This window comes from Pleurodeles waltl, chromosome 1_1, assembly GCF_031143425.1.
Source record: "Pleurodeles waltl isolate 20211129_DDA chromosome 1_1, aPleWal1.hap1.20221129, whole genome shotgun sequence".
Lineage (NCBI taxonomy): Eukaryota > Metazoa > Chordata > Amphibia > Caudata > Salamandridae > Pleurodeles > Pleurodeles waltl.
The window spans coordinates 777,788,876-777,815,134 of record NC_090436.1 but is presented as its reverse complement, the minus strand read 5'-3'; the positions used below and the strand labels follow the sequence as shown (position 1 = coordinate 777,815,134).

General features: G+C 45.9%; 1 protein-coding gene across 2 annotated transcripts in view; it reads right to left on the bottom strand.

The window, feature by feature from the left end:
* Nucleotides 1-26,259, bottom strand: part of PRXL2C (peroxiredoxin like 2C) — a 74,430-nt gene that overhangs the window by 11,391 nt on the left and 36,780 nt on the right. The window contains exon 5 of one of the 2 annotated variants that reach the window (XM_069227706.1): nt 16,447-16,578. The exons of the other annotated variant lie outside the window; for it this stretch is intronic. Within the exon in view, the coding sequence (XP_069083807.1) occupies nt 16,447-16,578 (132 nt within the window). The remainder of the gene's footprint in view (nt 1-16,446; nt 16,579-26,259) is intronic. 2 annotated transcript variants of the gene reach the window in all.

Below are 26,259 nucleotides of genomic sequence, written 5' to 3'. Positions count from 1 at the left end.
AGAGTTCACAGGCAATGTCCTGGTAGTTAGAGAAAACAGGTGTCCTTTCATTTATACCTCATCTGTAATGCCAACAGGATAAATGTAGATTTGGACGTGCTTCAACCAATGTGCTCATCTTGGGCCCAGAATTCCCCATTCATCTGTGTGGAAAGGAGGCGGCATGCCCAGTGCAACAGCATCTACCGCTGAATGGTCAATTTTGGTAGAATCTTCCACACCACAGGCTTCTGCACAGTCCCCTTCGGCAAAGTCACATCCACTTTGAAATTACTGCAGAAACAGCAAACTGTGACAGCCAGCTGACTTGGAGTACTCACAGACACACACATCGATGTCGAACTGCCTCATTGCCAGTATAGAGTTCAACAAATATTGACATGAGTACCAGGTGCAATCAAACAGAAACAACTCTTTATTTTAACTCTTTACAAAGACCAGCAAATTGCTTGCTTAATTACTGGTAACAGGGTCTGCTCTGTTCCAATGCCTTCTCATCTCTAAGTCTATGAAAAAGGAGGCTCTGCCACTTTTGAGATAGCCTGCCTTCTGCCAAGCAAAAGCAGTAGAACTGGTGTAGCCGCTGGGGTGCTACCCAGAGACACCTATGGGACCTCCAGGCCGAAGATACTGCAGCCTGGTACAGCAATGGCTTGAGTCTTATTTAAGAAAACATTTAGTAATGCCTGGTAGTACTGCACCTTTGTGAAAGTCTATTCAACAACTACTGTCCAACAAGATGAAATCTAGTAATGGCAGTTGTAGTGTATCTTTGAGAAAGATTCCTCGAAGGCTTACATTTGATTCAAGATGGACTTCTAATAAAGGCTTGCAGGACTGAGGTATGTACAAGCTTTCCATGAGTTTCAAAGCCTGTCATTTGCTAACTTCATGAAGAACTTCATCCTCCCTAATGAGATTAAGCATGAACTGAAAGAATGCAAGCACTGTGGTCCAGCTTAAAACCCACATATTTTCGATAATGTTATACAGCAGGGTCTAGGAGATTTAAGGTCATTCCAGACCGCGACATGTCTTGAAATAGTTCTGTTGGCTATCACAGAATGGAATTACATGTTCTGTGAGGTTTGAGTTGATCAGGGGCTCTCTGGTTTGACTTGTTACAGGAGTGGATCACTCAATCTACATCCTCATTGATGTGCATTAGTATTTGATGTGATTTACTCTGCTAACACATGCAAACATTTGTGTGTGTCCACATCGGCATATTAACACCACACCTACTGGTTTTGCCATCACTTGTTTAGGGAAAGCAGTAATCCAGTCAAACAAGTGCTTGTTAAAAACACACAAACAATTAAAGTTACAAGGTTTCAATATTGTGTCTACTCTACTTAAAATCCACAAACTGACAGACATAATGCAAACCCCTGAACAGTGCTTTGTTATAAACGAATATTGCATTATCTGATGTCACCAAGACAACATTTATACTAATTTGCTGTACATTAAATTCACTGAAACAGATAGAACAGGTTCAGAGTGACATTACAACCTATTTAACAGGAGGAAAGAAGGAATAAAATCGCCTTGATGCAAAGAACAGATGTTCACAATATGTAATTAAAATAGATTCTAAAGTTTATTTATGATTAAACACATTTTAATATATTCAGTATTTAGCTACAAATATGTTGGTCATTTCATCACCCAGTAACAATGTAATCACCACAAACTATTGGTCGGCCCCCATGTATATAATTTCTCAGATTTGTTTCTACAGCCATGCTTCGACCCATGGAATTTCAATCCATCTACCATTTTGGTTGAAGTGTGAAGCACATACCCTCCTTAACTTTTTATACCTGGGGCACCAAGCTTGTGATACTTAATTAAACGAAGGGATGACAGACAAGGAAAAAAGGCATCAGATGTGTCTTATCCTTGTTTTTACTCTAAGCATTTTGTCACCAACTTATGGAAAGATAGACCTCCAGGAGCTTCTCTCACTGTGCCCTAAGAGAGAGTTTCATTAGGATTAGGTGGAGTCATATACCTACCACCATGGTGTTTAATGGACCTGGCCAGTTGCTTGCAATTACATAACACTAATGGGTATACTATGGCAATGAAATTGTGAACAGCGTGGAAATGGAGCTGGATATTTGCTGTTGAGTAATGTGCTGGCCCGATGGCACTACAGACCTTTTCAAATAGTCACTTGACACTCTGTTTCCAGAGCTGGCACCTACGGTATCTTTATGCATCTTAATTTAGAGAAGACTCTGACTACTGCTGACCTAAACTTGGGCTGAGAAGGGATGATTATAATACTCCAGGTCACAGTCTTAAGGCCTAAAACATGCATTCTAGCTTCCATCACAGATAAGAAGGGATCACACTTAAAAGCTGGCCTAATCAACACTAGGTCGATGGTAAAACATGTGTTAGAGATATAAGATTTTATAATGCTCTCTAATCTAGACCTTCTATTTACTACAGAAACCTGGACAAATCACTGATTGACATCAGATATTGCTACGCTTGCTCAACTGGCTTTAAGGGTATTCATTTGTCATGGTCTGCCAAGAGAGGAGAGGCTTAGCTATTATTTTCAAAGAACAGCTTAAGGTCAAAACTCTAGACTCCGTTCGTTATCCAATGCTGAATTATTGGGATTTACTGTTGCGCGGGAAACTAAAACAGCCTTAGATGTATTGCCCCCAAGGACATGAAACTGATTTTGTGGATGCATTAGCTGACTTGCTAGCAAGTGGTTCATGGACCTAAAAATTGGGCTGTACCCATTTTAGATTTAATGTTTATACACCTGATCTTGTTCCTTTTGGTCAGGTGTCACCATTGGTTTGGAGTGACAAATGTATGATACAATTGAATATATTAATTGATCACAGGCTAGGAGATGTTATCGAAGCTAAAGCAGCAGTGGAAGATATACAACACTGGGCTAAAGTACAGAATCTGCTCTGGTATCTATTTTGACGACCTTTGAATGCTAGCAGATGCAAGTAATACATCTGCTCTGCTTTCAGTAGACTGGTCGGCTGCTTTTGATGTGGTGTCACATTCCAAACTCACAGAAAGACTTATTTAAATTAGCATTTCTGGATCTACACTGAACTGGATCAAACCCTGTCTGAATTCCCAAGTCCAAGCTGTTTACTTGCTACTGTATTGGTCTTGGTTTGTGACTGTGCAGCAGGGGCTCACACATGGTTTCTAGTTCAGTCATGCTCTCTTTAACATCTATGTTTGCCTTTTGGCTACACTCATATGCTCTTTTGTTTTCTGATTTAGGAGTTATGCAGATGACGCTAAATTAATTGTCTCACTGGACAGTTTTTCTCTTGGTGCTGTAGCTAATTTTCCAGAATGTATGCTCACAGAAGCACACTGGCAAGCAGACATATCCTCAAAGTTCAATTCTGACCCCTGTCACAAGTCCTCGACAGATTCTTTCAATTAACCTTTGATCTTCTTAACTAGGTACTGCCCCTGTACCAGTATAATCTGTACACAATTTAGGGTTTATTTTTAATCGAATCTCTCGCTAATGCTCAGGTTTATCAGCTGTCAGCAATGTGCTTCACGCTCACAAAAGTGCTGCAGAAAATCTTGCTCTACTATCCCACACAAGAACTTTGGTAATCCAGGCAATGATTTTGAGACACCTGGATTATTGTGACTATGGTGGTCATTACTACCTCGGCCGTCTTTTTACAAGACCGCCGAGGGACCGCCGTGCAGAAGACCGCCAGTGGTGGCGGTTTGCCGCTCAGCGTATTATGACTGCTGGCTGCTCTCCATCCTTTTTCGGATGGAGAGGCGCCAACAGCCATACTGGCGGGCGGCGGGGAAGTGGAGGTTGCTCCACCTTCACCGCCACGCCAAAAGAACACCGCCCACCGAATCACGTCCTGTGATTCGGCGTGGCGGTGTTCCGTTGGCGGTGTGGTGTCGGCGGAGCAGCCCCCATGGATCCCGTCCCCTCCCGGAGGATTGACGGACCAGGTAAGTCGATCGTCCGTTAGGGTTTGGGGGGCAGGGGGGTGTTGTGTGTTGTGTGCGTGCATGGGGGTGTGCGTCTGTGTATGTAGAGGGGGTGTGTGAGTGCGTGTATGCTTGCGGGGGTGTTGCTTGTTTGGGAATGAGTGCGTGTATGTCTGTGGGTATGTCTGTATGGATGTGTGCGTGTATTTTGAATGTGGGTGTGCGTGTCTGACTGTGTGTGTGGATGTTGGCATGTATGTCGGTGTGTGTGCGTGTGTGTGTTGGTGGTGCCTGCATGCGTGTCGTGTGTGTGTGAGTTATGTGATGTTGGGGGTCGGGATGGGGAGGGGGGCCCTGCCTCCTTTGCGGGGTTGCAGGGGTGGTCGGGGGTGAAGGGGAGGGAGTCGGGGTGGGGGTGGGGGGTGGGGGAGACCCCTATCAGTGCCAGGGAAGGAATTCCCTGGCAATGATAGTGCATACCGCCATGGATTTCATGGCGGTTTCAAACCGCATGAAATCCATGGCGGTCAGCCGGGTCAAAATACCGCCGGCGGTATAGTGACGGCCGCCAGGCTGGAGACCCAGGTCTCCAGCCCGGCGGTCGTCTCCGCCATGGCGGGCGGAGCAGGGAACCGGCAGATGACCATGGCGGTGTCATAATACTAAAAAAAAGACCGCCAGCCTGTTGGCGGTCTTACCGCCCCTTCTCCGCCTTCCGCCAGGGTCATAATGACCCCCTATATGTTTTTGGGTGCTTGTGATGGTACTATAGTTTAGCGCCAGAGCATTCAAAATACAGTTGCAGATTTGGCCCTACACAGGATTCCTCTTAATCTACTACAATGGATTCTCTACTACACTGGATTCTCTGCATTGGCTTTTGATTCAGTAAAGAACTATGGTGGTCATTACAACCCTGGCGGTCGGTGTTAAAGCGGCGGTAAGACCGCCAACAGGGCGGCTGTAAAAATGTTGCAATTACGACCGTGGCGAAAACCGCCAACAAAGACAGCCACTTTAACACTCCGACCGCCACGGCGGTACAAACAAACAGCGCGGCGGTCACCGCCAACAGACAGGTGGAGGACAATGTACCACCCACAGTATCACAACCTACTAATCCGCCACCTTTTCCGGTGCGGATTCACCGTGGATAAAAACACGGCGGAAACAGGATTCCAAAGGGAAAACGCTCACCTCTACACACCCCACGAGGAACTAGGACACCTTGGACCCGTAACTCCAAATTCTCCATGCGATAGTCTTCCTGCTCCTTTAGCAGGAGCACGAATGCCGGCGGCGAAGACCACGGTGAGTACTGCACCTACGACACAGGGGAGGGGGGAGGGAAAAAACAGGGACACACACACGCAACACCCCCACCCTCATCCACGACAACACACACGCTAATACATATTGATACATCACAGTTACACCCCCAACCCCCCCGGAAGAATGCCAAGACAACAGAAAATGAGTGTAACCATTGAAATATATATTAAAATAAAGTACACAAAAATATATATATACACCATTAACAAAATATACACCAAGAATAGTAGTCCAGGTAGTGCTCCAGTTAAGTCTGTGGAACACTGGGCCCCAAGGTATGGGCGAGGCCCACACAAGATCCCCGACCATGACGGAGAGAACACTGCAGGGGCATCAGAGAGCAAGAAAACAGGCACCTCAGGGGGAGGGAAAGGGGGGGCACCTCAGCCGCTTGAGTGCACAACGCCAAATCCACGAGAGGGCCACATGCCCACTGTTCAATCCTGGGGAGTGCAAAGCCACAGTCTCTCAAGTCTCACAAGTGGGTGGTCTGCCCACTGCCATATCCTGGGGAGTACAAAGCCACAGTCTCTCAAGTCTTTCCAGTGGGTGGTCTGCCCACTGCCATATCCTGGGGAGTCCAAAGCCACAGTCTCTCAAGTCTTTCCAGTGGGTGGGTTGCACACTGCCATATCCGGGGGAGTGCAAAGCCACAGTCCCTCAAGTCTCTACAGTGGGTGGGTTGCCCACTGTTCTATCCTGGGGAGTGCAAAGCCACAGTCTCTCAAGTCACTACAGTGGGTGGGTCGCCCACTGTTCCATCTTGGGGAGTGCAAAGCCACAGTCTCTCAAGTGGATAACAGTCTCCACTGGTTCTGGAGGGGGCCTTGTGCCCAGAGTGCTTCTTCCTGCTAAGGACAGAGGTAGTGGATGGATCTCTCCACTGGTTCTGGAGGGGGCATGGTGACCAGAGTGCTTCATCCTGCCAAGGACAGAGGTAGTGGAATGGATCTCTCCACTGGTTCTGGAGGGGGCATGGTGCCCAGAGTGCTTCATTCTGCCCGTGACGGACTCAGTAGTGTCAGTGCCCTTTGCGCTAATGGGCCAGCGGTGCTTGAGACGGCGGTGCCCTGTTCAGCGGTGCTTGAGACGGCGGTGCCCTGTTCAGTGGTGCTTGAGACGGCGGTGCCCTGTTCAGCCGTGCTTGAGACGGCGGTGCCCTGTTCAGCCGTGCTTGAGACGGCGGTGCCCTGTTCAGCCGTGCTTGAGACGGCGGTGCCCTGTTCAGCCGTGCTTGAGACGGCGGTGCCCTGTTCAGCGGTGCATGAGACGGTGGTGCCCTGTTCAGCGTTGCTTGGAGCGGCGGGCTCCTTTGCAGTGACTCAGCTGCTGGCGGTCCTTCATGGCCCAGCGGGGCTTGTGCTGGCAGTCCTCTCTGTACCAGCGGGGCTTGTGCTGGCGGTTCTCTCTGTCCCAGTGGGGCTTGTGCTGGCGGTCCTCTCTGTCCCAGCGGCGCTTGTGCTGGTGGTCCTCTCTAGCCCAGCGGGGCTTGTGCGGGGCTTGTGCTGGCGGTCCTCTGTAGTCAATCGGGGCTTGTGCTGGCGGTCCTCTCTAGCCCAGCGGGGCTTGTGCTGGCGGTCCTCTCTGTCCCAGCGGGGATGACGGCTGTGGCCTCCTGGGCAGCAGGGCTGGTGCTGGCGGTGGCCTCCTGGGCAGATGGGCTGCTGCTGGCGGTGGCCTCCTGGGCAGCTGGGCTGGTGCTGGCGGGGGCCTCCTGGGCAGCTGGGCTGGTGCTGGCGGTGGCCTCCTGGGCAGCAGGGCTTGTGCTGGCGGTGGCCTCCTGGGCAGCTGGGCTGGTGCTGGCGGTGGCCTCCTGGGCAGCAGGGCTTGTGCTGGCGGTGGCCTCCTGGGCAGCTGGGCTGGTGCTGGCCTCCTGGGCAGCAGGGCTGGTGGCGGTGGCCTCCTGGGCAGCGGGGATGATGGCGGTCTTCTCCGCCGTGCTGCTCTTCCCAGGCTTGCTGAGTTTCTTGTGCCCCTTCCCCACCTTGGAAGGTGTCGCAGCTGACTCCACACTCCCACCTGTACCCCTGGGAGTGGCTTTGGTGGCTAGAGTCTTCCCCCTCTCCCGCCGGGCACTGGCCAACTTCTGATGCTTGACAGGTGGGGGACTGTCTGTGCTGTGGCTCCGTGCCACACTGGCTGCTCTGGTGGCCGGTGCACTCCAGATTCTGGTGACTACAGGCACCACTGGTCCCAGAGATGTTGTGACTGAGGTGCTAGTTCGGGACCTACGAGACGGACGGGGTTGGGGAGGTGTGGGAAAGAGGTCAAGGTTGGACAGGAAAAGTTTCTTGGAGACACTGGGACGGGTAGCTGGAGGGGGTTTGGGAGTGGAGGAAGAGGTTGTGGTTGTAGAAGGTGTTCGTTTGCTGACTTAGGGTGAAGGTGCATGGGCTGGAGGCTGTCGTGAGGTGGATGGCTGTTGGGTGGGTGTGTGCCTGCGTTTGTGTATCTTGGGAGGTGGCGTCACAGACACACTGGGAGAGGACACAGGGGACGTGTGAATGGTAGTGGGGATGGTGACTACACATGAGCAGGGTGTGGTGTTGGGTGTGCTGGTGATGGTAGTAGTGGCTGTAGAGGTAGTGCATGCAGGTGAGAGTGTAGACGAGACTGGGAGGGAGGAGGGAGACGAGGAGGAGGGGGACACAGTGGAGGCAGTGGATGTTGGTGTGTCTGCATGGATATGATGCTTGCGTGAGTGCCTGTGGGATGTGTGGTGCTTATGTTTGCCTGAGCTTCCCTTGTGTGTTGACGTGTGTGCATGCTGGTCTAGAGGTGTGCTTGGGATAGGCTGGGGTACAGGGGATTGGGTCTGGGTGGAGGAAGTTGGAGGGGGGAGGCTGGAGACAGGGACAATGGCTGCCATCAGTGCTGAGGCCAGAGTCTGAAAAGCTTGCTGAAGGGCCGCCTGACCAGAATGAATGCCCTCCAGGAATGCATTGGTTTGTTGCAACTGCCTTTCTACACCCTGGATGGCATTCAAAATAGTAGACTGCCCAACAGTGAGGGTCCTGAGGAGGTCAATGGCCTCCTCACTGAGGGCAGCAGGGGTGACTGGGGCAGGGCCTGAGGTGCCTGGGGCGAAGGTGATGCCCACCCTCCTGGGTGAGCGGGCACGGGACACACGCGGAGGGGCTGCTGGGAGGGCAGTTCTGGTAGGGGAGGTGGCGGCTGCACCTGTAGAAGTGGGGCGCACAGATGGTGCCGCCACTACAGGGGAGCTCCCATCGGCGGACGAGTCCGTGTCGCTGGATGGTGATCTGGTGGCCGACGTGAAGCTCCCCTCGCCCTCCGTCCCACTGGTGAATTCAGAGTCTGTGGTGTGGCCCTCCATGGCCATGTGGGATGCAGCTCCCTCGTGCTCCGGTGCCACTGTACCTCCGCCTGTTGATGCTGATGTACAAAAGGACAGGGAGAGCAGGAAAAGGGGGGAGACAGAAGAAAGAGAGTTTTAGTGCATGGCATACCGCTACCGTTGGCGGACAAGACAGACGCAGCACCCTTGAAAGACTTGTGATGTGTGACATTGGTATGTTGGCCTTCCAATGGGTAACCTTTTTTAACACTGTAATTGACAATACAAAGTTCACAATCATTGACTGACTCCAGTTTTATTAGTGTTTCAAGGGTGTTTATTTAAGTGCATAACAATGAAGGGGGGTTGTGAAATGGGGATGGGTGATGGTGGAGGAATGTCCATGGCAGAGTCCAGTCTATTAGTCTCACAGGTACATTGCACATCTGGCCATTGGAAGTGGAGCTGGGGCAGTTCCGATTTGGACAGGTTAACAAAGTGGGACAGTGGGAGGACGATCAGGGTGGTCTTATTTCCTGGCGGGGGTCTTGCCATCTTGCTCTGTCCTGTTCCTGGATCTCAGGGCCCGCTTGCATGGTGGTGGTCCGTCTGCAGGGGATGGGGTGCTGGTGTGTTGGTCCTGTGGCGGTGCCTCCTGTCCACTAGCGCCGGCGGAGGTGGTGGGCATTTCATCGTTGTGGCTAGTGTCAAGGGGCCCCTGGGAGTGCCACGGTGTCCCTCAAGGTCTTTTGAATGTCCATCAGCACCCCTACAATGGTGTCCAGGGCGGAGCCAATGGTCCTGAGCTCCTCCCTGAACCCCAAATACTGTTCCTCCTGCAGACGCAGGGTCTCCTGCAACTTGGCCAGTACCGTTGCCATCGTCTCCTGGGAGTGGTGGTATGCTCCCATGATGGAGGAGAGGGCCTTGTTGAGAGTAGGTTCCCTTGGCCTGTCCTCCCTCTGACGCACAGCAGCCCTCCCAGTTCCCCTGTGTTCCTGTGCCTCCGTCCCCTGGACCGTGTGCCCACTACCACTGCCCCCAGGTCCCTGTTGTTGTTGGGGTGGTGGGTTAGCCTGGGTGCCCTGTAGTGGTGGACAAACCGCTGATTGACCTGTCCTGGGTAGGGAGGTTTGGGCCCGCTGGGTGGGTGCTGTGCTGGTGTTCCCAGAGGGTGGCAGTTCGGTGTTGGGCAGTGGCTGGGCAAGGGGAACTGACTGTCCTGAGGCCCACGATGGTCCGGGCTGGTCATCAAGATCCAGTGGGGCAGAGCTGCTGTCGTCACTGTGGGCCTCTTCTGGGGGTGGAGTGGTGTTGTGTGGTGACGTTCCTTCGGGTTCCTGCGGGGGTATGAGTACATGATTATTGCATGTGTGTGTTTCATGATGTGCAATGTTTGGGTGTGCGTGTACCCCAGTGCAGGCATTCCTGTGTGGGGGCTTGTGTGGTGATAGTTGGGGGGTGTTGTGGGTCTGTGCAGTGGACATGCTTTAGTGATGGGTATCCATGCGTAGTTAGGTCATGCAGGTTTTGGGGTTGGGATGGGTGGTTGGTGTCATGGGTAGATAGGTGAGGATTTTGAGTGATAGGGGAGGGTGTGAGGGTGGGGGGGTGTGATAGCATGCAGGTAGGGTGGGGGATATGATAGTTGAAATTTGACTTACCAGTGTCCGTTCCTCCAACGACTCCTGCGAGGCCCTCAGGATGCAAGATGGACAAGACTTGCTCCTCCCATGTTGTTAGTTGTGGGGGAGGAGGAGGGGGTCCGCCGCCAGTCCGCTGTACCGCGATGTTGTGCCTGGATACCGTGGAACGCACCTTCCCCCGTAGGTCGTTCCACCTCATCCTGATGTCCTCCCTATTTCTTGGGTGCTGTCCCACAGCGTTGACCCTGTCGACTATTCTTTGCCATAGCTCCATCTTCCTGGCTATTGATGTGTGCTGTACCTGTGAGCCAAATAGCTGTGCCTCTACCCGGACGATTTCCTTGACCATGACCCTGAGCTCCTCCTCGGAGAAGCGGGGGTGTCTTTGGCGTGCCATGGGGTGGTGTGTGTGATGTGTGGGGTGGTGTATGTGTTGATGAGTGTGGTGAGTGTAGTGGTATGTGGTGTTTTGTGCGTGGGTGCTGTGTGGGTGATGGTGTAGTGTGCCTCTGTGTGATGGGGTTCTCTATGCTGTGCTGTCTCTCTCTGGCCTTCTCTCAGAAATTGTGGTTGTAAGGGTTTGTGTGTGATGTGGGTGTGTGTTTTATATTGTATTGGGTGTGTGGGAGTGGTGTTTGTATGTGTATCAGGTGTGTGTATTTGGAATTGTCCAATGTGGCAGTGTTTTGTATATGTGTGTGTATTTTGAGCGCGGCGGTGTGTACCGCCAATGGAATACCGCGGTTGAAAGACCGCCGCGTGGATTCGTGGGTCGTAATAGCATGGGCGTGTTTCTGTTGGCGTGGAGGATTTGTTTCCGCATGTTTATCGCTGACCTTTGGTGTGGCGGTGTTGTGTGGGTGTCTGAATTTCGGCGGATTCCGAGATGTGTGTCATAATAGCTGTGGCGGTCTACCGCAGTCGCGGCGGTGTATTGGCGGTCTTCTGCACGGCGGTAAGCGCCTTATACCGCCAAGGTCGTAATGACCACCAATATATCTGTGAGAAAAGGGTAATCTCCGTTTAACCTCGACACTCCCTGAGATGTCTTATTTTTGAGTCCGTGCGTAAACGGCTGCCATAAATCACCTTTTACTATTGTGTTTCTGGTGAGGTGCTGCTAGTGAGCTGGTAAGGTTGGGATAACAGTTGCGACTTGTTGTAGGAAAGACGCAGTCGCCTACAAACAAAAGTACTGTCATCCTTAAACCAGCAGTCTTGCCCAGAGCAAGAGTCCAAACTACGACACTAGTACAACAATTGGATAACATTGTGCTCTTTAAGATTCCATTACATTACTCCTACTGTACCTACAAATCTTGCAAAGCCTACATTTATGTTACATCTTCTGCACCGTGGTGAAGGCTAACACTTCAATGTTCCTGCGCTGTCTTCTAGGTGCACTTCCAAGGAACTCTGAACTTTGAATATAAGACACATCTTTTTTCTTCTTGTCTGCTAGCTGTGAGAGTTGCTTGGGATTCCTTCCTGCCCACACCTAAATTTCACCATCTGTGATGCCTGGCTCCTAATCTGAGATCTTGTATGTTATCCACCCGGTAGGAAGGAACAAATGTTTGGCTTGCCTCCCAGGACAAGAAACTCTTCTATTATTTTACTTTCTTCTCTTCATCCTAAGCAAAAAATACCTGCACTGGAGACTTCATTAAACAGTGAATAGCCCTGGTCTGGATTTATAAGAGTAGTACAATTCTGTAACTCCTGCATGACAATGGTACCCCCTTTTACCAAGCCATTGTGTTCCAAACAAACAGCCTGACATTAATATAAGGGTTCTGTTTATAGAGCCCCTGAATCTGAATGACCAAACAGCATTTCAAGCAACTGGAAGAGAGGTGGAAAGCGAGCCACAGAGAATTGTACAAGGAAGAATTCAAATCAATCCAGAGATGCTATCACCAGCAAATCCGAGAAACAAAAATGAAGACCCTAGCCGAGCACATCAACAACAGCCTGAAGAGCAGCAATGATATTTTCGCTATCATCAAGGACTTCACCACACCAGCAGCAACTATCAGCAATTGCCACTCCCTAAGAACGGTATAACAGCCTATCAGATTTCTGCAACAAAATCACAGCCATCTACATCAATTTCAACCCTCAACTGGACCCTGCCAACTCTGCGATCAGTCTGTCAGTATCGAACAAAGGCATCACCTGGACAACATGGAACCTACTACCACAGACTACCAACTCCAGAGCCCTGTGTGGCTCTTGCCACAACTATGCCTTCGACAAAAGTTCAACCACTATCAGTAAAGCCCTCACTCCCATCCTGAACACCACCATTGATACAACCACTTTTCTGGAATCCCGGAAATATGCAACTGTCAATACGCTACTGAAAAAGCACTCTGTAGAGCCAGCCATACTCATGAACGCAACCTACCTCCTACATATACTGCCAAGATCCTAGAAAAAGCAATCCATTGTTGCCTCACTGACCAACTCACCAAACACCAGCTCCTCGATGCCAACCAATGAGGTTTTAGGTCACAGATACAACCCTCACTGCAGCGACAGAAAACATCTGGATGAACCTCGACAGAGGAGAAACCGCATTCTTATCAACCTCTCAGCAGCCTTCAACACAGTCTCCCATCCCTTTCTGATCAGACAACTTCATAAGGCTGGCATCCAACGACCCGCCCTCAAATGGATCTGCACCATTCCTACTGGAAGAAAAGAGTCATCATGCCACCATACTCCTCAGAACCCCTGAAGTTCACTTACAGAGTCCCACAGGGTTCCTCGCTCAGCCCAGCCCTCTTCAACATCTACATCACACCGCGGGCATACTGCATCCGCACACACAACACAACATACTCATCTACGCAGATGACACACAACTGACACTGTCCCTCTCAGATAGAACATTCAGAACCAGAAACAATTTCAATTTGTGCATGACTGGAGTAGCCACCTGGATGAATTCTGACTGCCTCAAACTCAACATAGACATGACCAATGTGGTGATCTTCAGAAAAGATGCCTCACTATGGAACCCGTGCCTGGTGGCAGGCTAAACATGTCCGCCCGGGTCAACGGTGCACACAGTTCATGTTCCTTACCCATACACACAAAGCATCACACCACATACGTCCCGCCTAACTCAACAGATGAGTGCAGTCCCACCAAACCACTAGGCACCTGAGCTCAGACAAACCTTCATTTGCACAAGTACCAAGCATACACACAAGCAGAACAGGAGACCATGCTTTCTTCTGTAATACACCGAAAGCATGGAATAGGAGGCCATGCTTTCTCATACATTACAACTAAAGCGTGGAAAGACCTCCCACAACACATTACAACCTCTTCATCACTTCTTGAATTCTGCAAGAAGCTGAAGACCTAGCTCTTTGAATAAGGTCCCTCGAAGCTAGCACCACACACCTGCTAAGCACCAGGATACCCTCACAGTGATTAGGCTCTATAAAAATCCTCATGACGTAACAATTAGTTTTAAACTGAATTACTGAAACATTAAAGAAAAAACTTGTCAGGCTCAGTTTCATGAGTAAAATGGACCACTAATTGTTTCTACAAATGAACAACAGAGATTAATGAGCACATTTTTTCAGTGTATTAGTACTAATGAGCCACGCACAGATAATGGGAGTCCTCTGTGATAGGAAAGTCAAACAGTAAGCATACAATAGTATAAAGATGCAAGCCTCTAAAGAACCAAAAGAGCAAAAGCCCCTTCAATGGGGTTCTTCCTTGGAAACAGATAAGAAGAACCCACACAGCCAAACTTCTGAGTAACTCATTTTTACCAATGTAGCTCCACTAATGCGGAATTCCTCAAGGGAAAAGGACGCAGGTAAACAAGTAACTGGGGGTGTGGAATTTAATAAAATATCTACTTGTCCATGGGGCAGGTTGCTTCTTAAATCTACTTCTCCTGTAAAAAAATCTACTTGTCCCTTTGGTGGTATGTAGTGTGGTGACAAATTATGGCAGAAGTCTCATTATGTATGAGCTCTGATATTAGCCTCTTTGATAATGCCAGGGCTACTACTATAGTAGGGCATGAATGCTTGTAATTTAATTCCCTACTATAGCAATTTCCTTATTTTGCCCCGTTTCAGCAGATCTACATACTGGGGTTGGAGGAAGCAGTAAGTAATAGTTCTAGGGCCGGAATGCTTTTGAGTCTGCAAACCTACTAACTTGCATATTTTAAGATTTTCACCAGCTCTTCTCTAATCTCTTCCCATAATGAGAAAGGAAGGAAATATACTCCTGACAATGGCAGAAGTAGAAGTTCTTTCAGGGCTGGGAAAAAAAGTGGTTGGAGAGAAAGTGAACTTATAAACGCTCAATAGATTTTCACATGAGCCAATCTACAATATTTGCTCATGCTAAAATATAGTTCACAAATATTCTCTAGGAGTACGATTTCTTAGTCTACTTCTGTAAGTTCTTGTGAATTTATGAAAGCCACTAATTCAAAGACATATATCATGGGTGCACTTTTGTGACTATCTTTAAGAACTGGGTTCCTAATTAGGTCTGGCGTTAAAGACATTCTGCTTTTAATAAATGTATTTTTCGCTCTCTATCGGCTAGCTTCACTGTGAGTGATCGCATTCTATTCTTCCACAAGGAACATACTGGCATACAAAATAGTTTTGTTCAGTGTAGGAACTACTGTGGCAATCAGTGGTGTAACAAAATTGGAGGAGGTCCCCTTTCAAAGAACATGGAGGGCCCCCCTCTAGACTCACTCAGGGCAGGTGCTGTGCTGAAGGGGGCCCCTGTAGGGGGCAGCAGGGCCTTTGTTACACTACTGATGGCAATGTGTGGTTTTTGAGACTAAACACTTCTTTTTGCCAGTGTTTGTTACAATGGCGATGGCCTGGCAACTCCCACAACAATAAAGTGTTACAGAAGCCATGTCAAAATAATACACGCATTGACGAAACCAAAAGACTCACAAAAAATGTTGGATTGGTTGGCTTTGCCAGTGCTTGTTTATTTTCATGCTTTCTATAATCTTACTGAAAATGGCTACACTGATTTTCCATTAGGAATATTTTTTGGAAATACTAGCATGTATCAACACATTTTACTAAATGACGCTTCAAAGAAATAGCATCTAAAATTTCATAGTAGCGAAACTTTTTTCTACTTGCATTTTTTTCTGAACATTTTATTTTGCAAGGAAAGAATCATCACTCTTGCTTCTGCAAATATTTGCATCTAATCAGAGAGCATTCTGGGGGCATTATACTTAGCCTCACTGACTGTAGTGCAGTGAGACCTTTAAACATTTATTTACAGCGCTCACCCTCATAATGAAGGCTTTTCATTATTGAACCATAAATACAAGATTGAACAGCATTAACTTTGGACACACACATTACCTCAATTGCAGACAGTTCCCTTCTCTGTAAACTGGCAGCCAAAGGGTTTGTGCTGCAGGGAGTTGGGCCTACTTGTTGTACCAAGGACAAAATAAACATGGAATCTTGTTGCCCTTCACCCCAAACAATATGTCTAGGAATTCCACATCCCTGAGTAAGAAGGTCAAGAGACCCATCAGCATTAATTAAGAAAAATGGAGAACACTTAAAAAAAGATGAGAACAAAAGTACCTTGTTAAGCTTCCAAAATTCAACAAACCTTTTTAAGGGGAGTTATGCATTTTTCAAATCTACAGATGAGTTGAATGCCTCTAATGAGATACACTGCAATTGTTTTAATGTGTGCAGATTTCATTTAGTTTTAACATTCTTAAAAGAGCAATGCGAATATTTTACATGCACATGCAAATAGATCACACACTAGCACTTTTACATGATTAAATCGCTTAAATATTTGCTTGATTTCAAACTTCCAAAAATGTATATAGTCAATTACACTACATATATAAAATGGTTTTATTTTAGAATATTATTCATATGAATATTGTCTGACATAAATGTTGTGTCCTAAATAAGATTTACAAAAATATCAACCCACTTAGTGTAGTTGTTCTACAATTAACTCCACTGGGACAATAATTTTGTAGACGATATTTATGTCAGCCGATATTCTAGAAGTAATATTTTGGTACCACACCTTGGTGATTTGCTAAAACAATAGTCTTGTGCACAGCATAATAAAAGATTTTTTTTTTTTTTTACAAGTACAGCTTTTAACTCATGAATATGAAATCCGCTAACTTACCAGGACCTAGAATTAGAGCCCCTCCTTGTTGAGCTGGATCTCCCTGAAAATCAAAGGCAGGCCCGGTGACAGCTCTCCATAAGCTCTTAAGGCTTCCTGAGAGCATGTTGGACTTCACATGAGGGCTTGGTGCTGAAACATCACAAGCAACGACTGATGAGTTATTGCACAGTGACACTAGACTGTGGAACACAAATCTAAGATACCAGTAGTAAACGATGCCACAGCATCTTAAACATATTGGGGCAAAATCAGCACAATGGGTCAAGACCAGATAAATCTCACACATGAGGACTGTCTGTTTTGAATCACAAATACTATTTTGGGGTGGACTCTAGTGAGTGGCCAAACAGCAAAATACTGATTCAAATCAGAATGTTACATTGGTGAGTCTATACACATACTAGGGCACCAAACGCTGATGTTCAGATTCAAAAACAGAGTAGTCATGGGTAAACTATAGGTTGGTAAGGAAGGACCGTCTGTACTAGTCTCGAAAAAACCAGCAGAATTACACATAGTACTAGATCCTAACAATGAAGAGCAGGACCCAGTAGCGGATACTGGAGAAACCACAATATTGGAGCTCAGTTCTTATTTTGGCATAGTGAAGTTTTACTATGAATGCCTTAGTTATGGTACAATGTTACATTCATTGCATCACATAATGAAAAATGACTTACGGTGTCAATGGATTTTTTCCTACAATTAAACATGTAAAGCAAAGGATGTTCTCAATCCGCTTTGAACAATGGCATTATGATGCCAATAAATCTGTGAGGATAGTCACGATGCCTCAGTATATGATTTGGATAGTCTAAACTACATGGTGGAAAGAGAATACTTAAGGAAGTGAGACAGCATCAAAAAGAGGTTAAAAATAGGTGGAACAAGAACCATTAGCTCATTAAAACCACAGTTCTACATATACCTAGATATATCTATATTCCTGAAATGCAGAGGTCTTCAAACTGAGGTGCACCCCTGTGGGGGTCGGTGACTGCATTCCCAGGGTGACGAAGGGGAGCATTGTACAAATGTAAATCATTGTTTATATCAATATATATTTTATTAATAAGTAGATAGACTATACTTAAAAGCATTTTTATAACTGTTCATCAAAAGAACACATTGCAGCGCTCAACTTGTAACACCCTTACATTATGTCACTAGAATAATAAATCTTTGTCGCAGTGGAGCTCAAAGTATCTTCATCAGTGAGAGCATACACTAGCTCCCAAGGAGCCTTTATGTTTGTTACTTACCCAACTGCAGAGGGTCCAGTGGTATGAGGGGCCACCTAAACCCAGGATCACTGAAATTACGCAACAGGGGAGGGCCAAATCATGAGAAATGGTTGACTAAATTATGTGGTAAGAAAATAAAAAATTATGGGGCCCAGTGCAGCACGTGTTATGATAGTATAACGTCATTAGTTTATCAATTTTACATTTGTTAACAATGTCTAAGCATAGGTTTCACCGCATTAACATTGATTTAACAACCAAATATAGCAATAAACAATAGAAAAGTGTCCAGCTAAACTTTGTGAAGGGCCTTTTCCTGTGTGGCAACATAAGTAGGTTTGTTTTGAGTAACTTTTAATCCATTTAAATGTGAATTTTATTTGCTCAACGCTGCGGATCATGCAGTAGATGATGGTTTATGTGGCAAATATTGCTAATCCATAATTATGAGGCAAACAACAATGTTGCAAAACTGCATAATTCCAGTGGCCCTGACTAAACACCAGTTATCGTTGTTTACTTTCCTTCCTTGCTTGCATGAGATGCCAGTGCACCCCTGCTGTGCCAGGGCTGCATTCAGCCTCAGCGTAGAGGACCACAGGAGGGGAAAATTGAAGCAGAGGAGCCACCTCAGTTTGGACGTGAGAGATATGACAGGAAGGAGGTATAGGGCAAAATAGGAGCCCATGTTTTTAAGAAAGACAGAAAGACAAAGCAGCAGCTATCATTAATGAAGCTAAGGGACCCACTAGCTAAGTAATATGACTGTCTTTCTCTAAAAGAATACATAGGGGGTAATTTTCTTTCGTAGCATTAGAAGTGAGAGCAACTTTGCTGCAAAAACGAGGGGGCAACACTGCAGCTAATCTTTTTCTAAAAGGGAGGAGATTTATCCTAAGGGCGAGAACTGCCAACTTTGGATCCAGGTTCAAGCTCAGCTCACCTTTCTGTGATTCTTGGCAAATAACTAAATCTTTATTTGCCTAAAAGAAACAAAATCTGACCTTGTGTAATGTAACTGGTGCTTATGCAAAGTATTTCAATGCCCTTGGTCTGAGTCTGTCCTACATTTAACACCACTGGCAAAGAAAAAGGGAGACAAAGGAATGTTTCGAGGTTGGGGTGATGGCCAGGCAAGGTGGGGGGGGGGGGGGTGGGTGGTGAACGAGGCAGAGGAGATAGACTGGTACAGCGATCCACAGCTATTATTAGTGGAGTAACTGCAGTTGCAAGGGGCTCACAACACCCAGTTTATGGGGAGCACAGCATAGGTCTCTGGTCAATTTCTGTTTTGTTTGCTGAATTTGCCCTATTATGTCTCACATGTATTGTGGATGATGAGCTACAGTAAAGGTATCCATGAATTGATCCCATAGGCTCCATGCCTGCGCTCAGCTGTGCTACTCTCGCTCCACCGAGCCCGCATTAAAAACATTTTGTTTTGAAGGGCTCAGAACAAAAAAGTCTGTCGACTTCTCCTGTAACATTACACTAATAACAGCCCACTGGACACAACTTGTCATGTTTTCTTTGATCACAGGTGTCCTTCTGAAGCACTACTCTCTTTTTCTAGCCCTATCCCAAGTAAAAAACAAATATCTACATTTGCTCAAAAGGATAATACTAATAGTGGTGTTTTATTTGGGCTTCCCTCAAGGACATTTTACCCATGAAAATACATTGATCAATTGGTTGACCCCTGGCACACCCAGCCTTTACCAAATCAACAAAATGTTGACTAGCTGATGACAGATGCAACAATGACAGGACCCAAAATTACCCCAGATGTGTTATTTACTCAAACTACCCTACCACCTGGGTCGAAAATGGCACTTGCTGCTGCACGGAATGCCCAAGCAAAAGGGAACCTTTTCATAACGCCACTGGGGGTTGCCACTCGAGCAGTGGGATGTCTATGGGGTACTCTTGTTTTCATACCAGAGAGACCTCCACTACACACTTTCACCTAGAAGCATACGTCAAAGAGTATTAAAGAAGGGGCTATAAAGTGTATGTGGCTAAAATCAATTTAGAAGTCCATTTATATTTTTGTCATAACTGGGGTACCTGTGGTCGGCTTCAAAGAAAAGATATAATCTAGCAAGCAGTACATGCAGACACTCAGGCTTTCGCTTCCCAGAACATTGTGGTAGTGGGCACACATAGATGCATTTGATCTATTGACTCTGAGCTGAACTGCAGACACCTTTTGGATTTATAGGAACATCTATATGCACTTGTTATAATCCCTGAACAATCTATTTGCTCTTGTTGCAACCCGCGACCTACTACAATGTGAGAATCTCTCCCGTATTGGACAGTCATAATAGGAGATATAATAGAAGAATGCATGTTACTGTTTGAATCTGCTCTTTTTGATCATATTACTATCAGTCTCTTATTTGCATACTTTGGTGCAAAGTGAAAACCTGAAGAACTATACACTTCTGACAACTAATCATCTGTGGGAACTAAGGGATACGGTAAGGATAAAGTACTTACCTGTAATCCTAGTTCTATTCCAGGGGAATCCTCATCTAAGTCAAAAGCACTGAATATTCCCGCCCGTGTGCGGGGACCCCAGAGCACATAAAATATATATATATATGTATATATATATATATATGGAAATACCGTTTGTGGCATATAGTGCTGCAGATTAACATGCTATGCATATCTCTTCTGACATCTAGTGTTGGGCTCAGAGTGTTACAAGTTGGTTTTCTTCGAAGAAGTCTTTTCGGAGTCACGGGATCGAGTGACTCCTCCTCTCAGTTACAGTGCTCACTGGCATCGACTCCATTGTTAGATTGTTTCCCCGCAAAGGGTGAAGGAAGGAAGGAGTGATAGCATTTAAGAATATAAAGAGATGTCCATGCAAATGTAAATGTATCTACATATGTTCAAAAAATAAACTTAAACGACTACAGGCTTCCGGGGAGGAGGGAGGGTGCATGTGAATCTGCAGCACTACATGCCACGAACAGATGTACACTAGGTAAGTTACATTTTCCGTTTGATGGCATGTGTGGCTGCAGATACACATGCTATGCATAGACTACAAAGCAGTTAATCCTCCCCAAAAATAAGCGGTGGCTAGCCTGTAGGAGTTGAAGTTGTTTAAAATAGTGTTCGGAAGACAGGTTGGCCAACATTGGCCTGTTGCTTTGAAAATACATCTACACAATAATGTTTTGTAAATGTATGAGGAGTAGACCCTGTGGCAGCTTTACATATATCAGCCATTGGTATCTTTCATAAGAATGCCATATACGCACCTTTCTTTCATGTAGAATGTGCTCTAGGTGTGCTCAAAGTTGTCTTTTTACCTTAATGTAACATATTTGTATGCATCTAACAATCCATCTTGCTAACCCTTGTTTAGAGATAGGATTGCCTTTATGTGGTTGCTGGAAAGCAACAAAAAGTTGTTTTGTTTTCCTAAAATCTTTAGTTCTATCTATATAGTACATAAGAGCTCTTTTAAGATCCAGAGTATGAAGGGTTCTTTCTGCAACTGAGTCAGGCTGTGGAAAGAAGACTGGCAATTCCACTGTTTGGTTGATGTGAAAAGGAGATACTACTTTTGGGAGAAATGTAGGATTTGTTCTAAGTATAACTTTATGTTTGTGTACTTGGAAAAAAGGTTCCTCAAGAGTGAATGCTTGTATTTCACTAATTCTTCATAATGAAGTAATAGCTACGAGGAAGGCAACTTTGCATGTTAAAAAATTGAATTTGACAAGAGTGCATGGGTTCAAAAGGTGGGCCCATGAGTCAGGTAAGTACGATATTCAGCTTCCAAGAAGGGACAGGTGGTGTTCTAGGTGGAATAATGCGTTTTAATCCTTCCATGAAGGCTTTAATAACAGGAACTAAATAGTCTGTTAATATGCAGACATTGCAGTAAGGTGAATTTTGATGGATGAAAAAGCCAAATTAGAGTTTTGCAAATCAAGGAGGTAGTATACAATATCTTGTATTGATGCTGTAAGTGGATCAGTGTTTCAGATTGACAGTAGTAAACAAATATTTTTCATTTGTTAGCATAACATTGTCTAGTAGTAGGTTTACATGCCTGCTTAAGCACTTCCATACATTCTAATGGACGTTTTAGGTATCCAAATTCTATGGCTTCAGGAGCCAAATCACTAAATTGAGAACACTGAGGTTTGGATGACTGATTTGACCTTTGTTTTGTGTTAACAAATCCGGTCTGCTTGGGAGTTTGGAATGAGGTACTACAGACAAGTCTAGGAATGTTGTGTACCAATGTTGTCGTGCCCACGTTGGGGCTATGAGTATCATGGTGAGGGAGGTCTGACGTAGTTTGTTGACCAGAAAGGAAAGGCGTGGGAGAGGGGGAAAAGCGTATGCAAATATCCCTGACCTATTGATCCATAGAGCATTGGCCTTGGATAGGGGATGTGGGTGTCTGGATGCGAAGTTTTAGCATTTTGTGTTTTCACTTGTTGCGAATAGGTCTATTTCTGGTTGAAAGTACTTCTGAAGTACCTGGAAGTGAATCTCCCATTCATGTGTTAGTTGGTGATTTCTGCTTAGGAGATCCGCGGGCTGAATGTGTATTCCTGGAATGTATTCTGCTACCAAATGAATGCGATTGTGAATCGCCCATTCCCATGTTGTCTAGTTTCATAGGGACAGTTGAGATGAATGTGCCGTGCCTTGTTTTCTGAGGTAATACATGGTTGTCATGTTGTCTGTATTTATAAGAACAACCTTGTGTTTGAGAAGGGGTTGAAATGCTTTTAGGCCAAGAAACCCAGCTAATAATTCCAAATGCTTTAAGTGAAATTCTTTCTGTTTGGAATCCCATTCCCCTTGAATTGTATGGTTGTGGAGATGAGCTGCCCAACCTATCATTGATGCGTCTGTTGTTATTGTGGTCTGAGGCACAGGGTCTTGAAATGACTGCCCCTTCATTAGATTGCTGAGATTCCACCATTGAAGGGATGTGTGCGTTTGGTGGTCTATCAACCCTAGATCTTGCAATTGACGGTGTGCCTGAGACCATTGTTGTGAGAGGCATTGTTGTAAAGCCTCATGTTGAGTCTTGCATGAGGTACTATGGCTATGCAGGATGCCATGATTCCTAGAATCTTCATGATAAATCTTACAGTGTGTTGCAGATTTGTCTGTATGTGTGGTGTAAGATTTTGGAAAGGCTATATCCTTTGTGTATTTGGATATGCTAGGACTTTTTGAGTATTTAGAATAGCACCTAGGTAAGGTTGTACTTGTGCTGGTTGAAGGTGAGATTTCTGGTAATTTAGAGTGAACCCTAGCATATGTAGGGTTTCTATTACATACTGAGTGTGTTGTTGGCATTGTGTAAAATTGCTTGATTTTATTAGCCAATCGTTTGGATATGGAAAGACATAAATGTGTTGCCTTCTCAAGTAGGCTGCTACTACTGCTAGACATTTTGTGAACACTCTTGGAGCTGTTGTTATGCTGAATGGCAGAACTTTGAACTGGTAATGTTTTCCTGCTATGAAAAACTTGAGGTATTTTCTGTGAGCTGGATGGATGGGTATATGGAAATACGCATCTTTGAGGTCTAAAGCAGTCATGTAATCTTGTTTCTATAGTAGTGGAATGACATACTGGAGAGTTACCATGAGAAAATGTTCTGACAGGATGTATAGATTGAGAGGCCTGAGGTCTAGTATAGGCTTTAGAGTGCCATCTTTTTTGGGAATGAGGAAGTATAGTGAGTATACTCTTGTTCCTTGCTGAAAATGTGGGACCAATTCTATTGCTTGTTTTAGTAGTAGAGATTGTACCTCCTGTTACAACAGAACGTTGTGTTCTGGGGACAATTTGTGGTAACGTGGTGGAATGTTTGGAGGGGTGGAGATTAATTCTAGGCAATAGCCATTGCAGAAACTGTGGCCTGCGAAAGGAGCCTCTATACGGTGTTGTGTATAATGTTCCCATTGCTTTGGCAGTATCTGAGTCTTTCCTCAGCTTTCCTATGGTCGTATAGACCTCAGGCCCAAATAGGTGTTTCTTATCAAAAGGCATGTTAAGTACTGCCTGTTGAATTTCTGGTTTAAAACCAGAAGAGCGTAACCATGCATACCTTCTTATTGTAATGGCAGTATTTACACTCCTTGCGGCTGTATCGGCAGCATGGAAGGCAGACCTTATCTGGTTGCTACTTATGGCCTTTCCCTCTTCTACAACCTGTTTTGCTCTCTTTTGATGCTCTTTTGGGAGGTGCTGTTTGAGTTCATGCATCTCATCCCAGTGGGCTCTATCTTATCTGGCAAGAAGTGCTTGCAAATTTGCAATTCGCCATTGGTTGGCCGCTTGCGTGGCCACTCTCTTGCCAGCGGCATCAAACTTCCTACTCTCCTTATCAGGTGGAGGAGCATCCCCTGAGGATTGGCTGTTAGCCCTTTTTCTAGCCGCACTCACCACTACTGAATCTGGAGGAACTTGATGTGTGACGTAGGGGTCTGTAGAAGCAGGTTAGTACTTTTTATCAATTTGCAGAGTAATTACTCTAGCTTTGACCGGCTCACTAAAGATTTGGTCTGCATGTTTGACCATTCCAGGCAACATGGGAAGGCACTGATATCTAGAGTGAGTGGAAGACAGAGTGTTGAACAAGAAATCCTCCTCTATGGGCTCAGTATGCATAAGCACCCCATGATAAGCAGCTGCCCTGGAAACTACCTTCGTATATGCAGTGGTGTCCTCTGGTGGAGGAGGCTCGGAGGGGTATAAGTCAGGATCATTATCTGGAACAGGATCCGGGTCATATAGATCCCAAGGATCCACTGTATTCCCATGAGAATACAGTGAGTCCATTGGTGAAGGCAACGGTGGTGGACTATTGTGTGGAGGTGAAAAAGGAAGCCGTGGTGAATGAGGAGGAGAAGTAGGGACAGGTACTGGCTTCTCCTTTTGATTGGAGACTTTTGCTGGTGGTTGAGCAGAGTCTAATTCCTCTTAAAAAGCCAGCTTTCGTTCTGTTTTCAAAGGACTTTGTGTATATGGATTCTGGATTGTGTTTCATCCATAACCTCCAGTATGGGCTGAATCTCAGTGTCCTCATCAGAAGGCCTGTAAGATTCTTGTATTGGCTTCGAACTTTGAGGCGGCTCGAAAGTCCTTGTTTCTCTGTATAAGAAGTTTTCTTGGGTTCCAAAGTTTGGATCTTTTTCGGTCCTGAAAATGGAGTCTGTTGTTTCGGCTCCGAAACAGGGCATCAAAGCTGAGACTTGGAGGAGTGAGGACGCTTACTGGAGTCTGAAGCAGAACTTTTTACCGATTTGCTTGACTCCGAAGTGAACAGAACCCAAAGGTGGGTAGACAACAGTCTTTTTTCGGGTCGAATCATGACCTTCTGGCAGTGGTGTACCCAAGGCCTTTGGTGTTTTTTTGTATGTGGGAGTAGTGGCAGACGTACTCATGTGCTGGCCAGCAGCGATAGGCCTGTCTTCTTCCGATTCTTGCTCAGTGTCGGTGTCTCAGATGGAGACTGCTGTCTGCGCCTGTTCTTCTTCCATGACGTTGAGATGTTCTGTACTTTTCAACGCAATCTCTAACCTTCTGGCTCTCCGATCCCGTAAGGTCTTCTTGGATCGAAACGATCGACAGGCCTCGCAATCCTCTTCTCGGTGTTCCAGAGAAAGACACAGATTACAAACCAGGTGCTGGTCTGTATAGGGAAACTTCGCGTGGCACTGAGGGCAGAACCAAAATGGAGTCCGATCCATCAGGCTTCCATGCGATAGGCCCGAACAGGCCCGAGTCGGGGGCTTCCGCCCAAAAGGGTGAAATCTATATTCCGATGGTACTATTGGTTCGAGTCTAGATGAAACGCGATCAAAACAATACCGACGATTATCTAAGTTTTCCAAGGTTTCCGATTCAAAATCTCGGAGCAAGAGGAAACACGTCCGAAACCGACAAGGGAAAGAAAACAATCTAACAATGGAGTCGATGCCCATGCGCACTGTAACCGAGAGGAGGAGTCACTCGATCCTGTGACTCTGAAAAGACTTCTTCGAAGATAAACAACTTGTAACACTCCGGCCCCAACACTAGATGTCGGAAGAGATATGCATAGCATGTGTATCTGCAGCTACACATGCCATTGAAGATAATATGTGTATATATATTTATATATATATATATATATATATATATATATATATATTATATACATACATATAAAAATGTAGATATAGAATTGTACCTGGAATTTTAACACACACATTTGTCTACAAATCTATGCAGTCTACGTTAAAAGCTATAAACTGCAGAATTTTCGTTAATTTTTTATTTAATAAATATTGAACTTGTCTCAATTATTTCTGTAAGTCAGAAAAAGAGAGGCCTACAATGCACAAATTTCCTTTATTGAAAAGAAACTGCACTGAAATGCAAAGGCATTGTTAGCCAATAGGCTGCATTAAACTTAGCAAAGCAAAAACTGTCACTGTGCCTTTCAAGACCTCCAGTATCCCACAATGCCTCAGAGGTGAGAGTGAGGTGACAGTTAGGGCTGTACTTTTTACAGTGATATAAA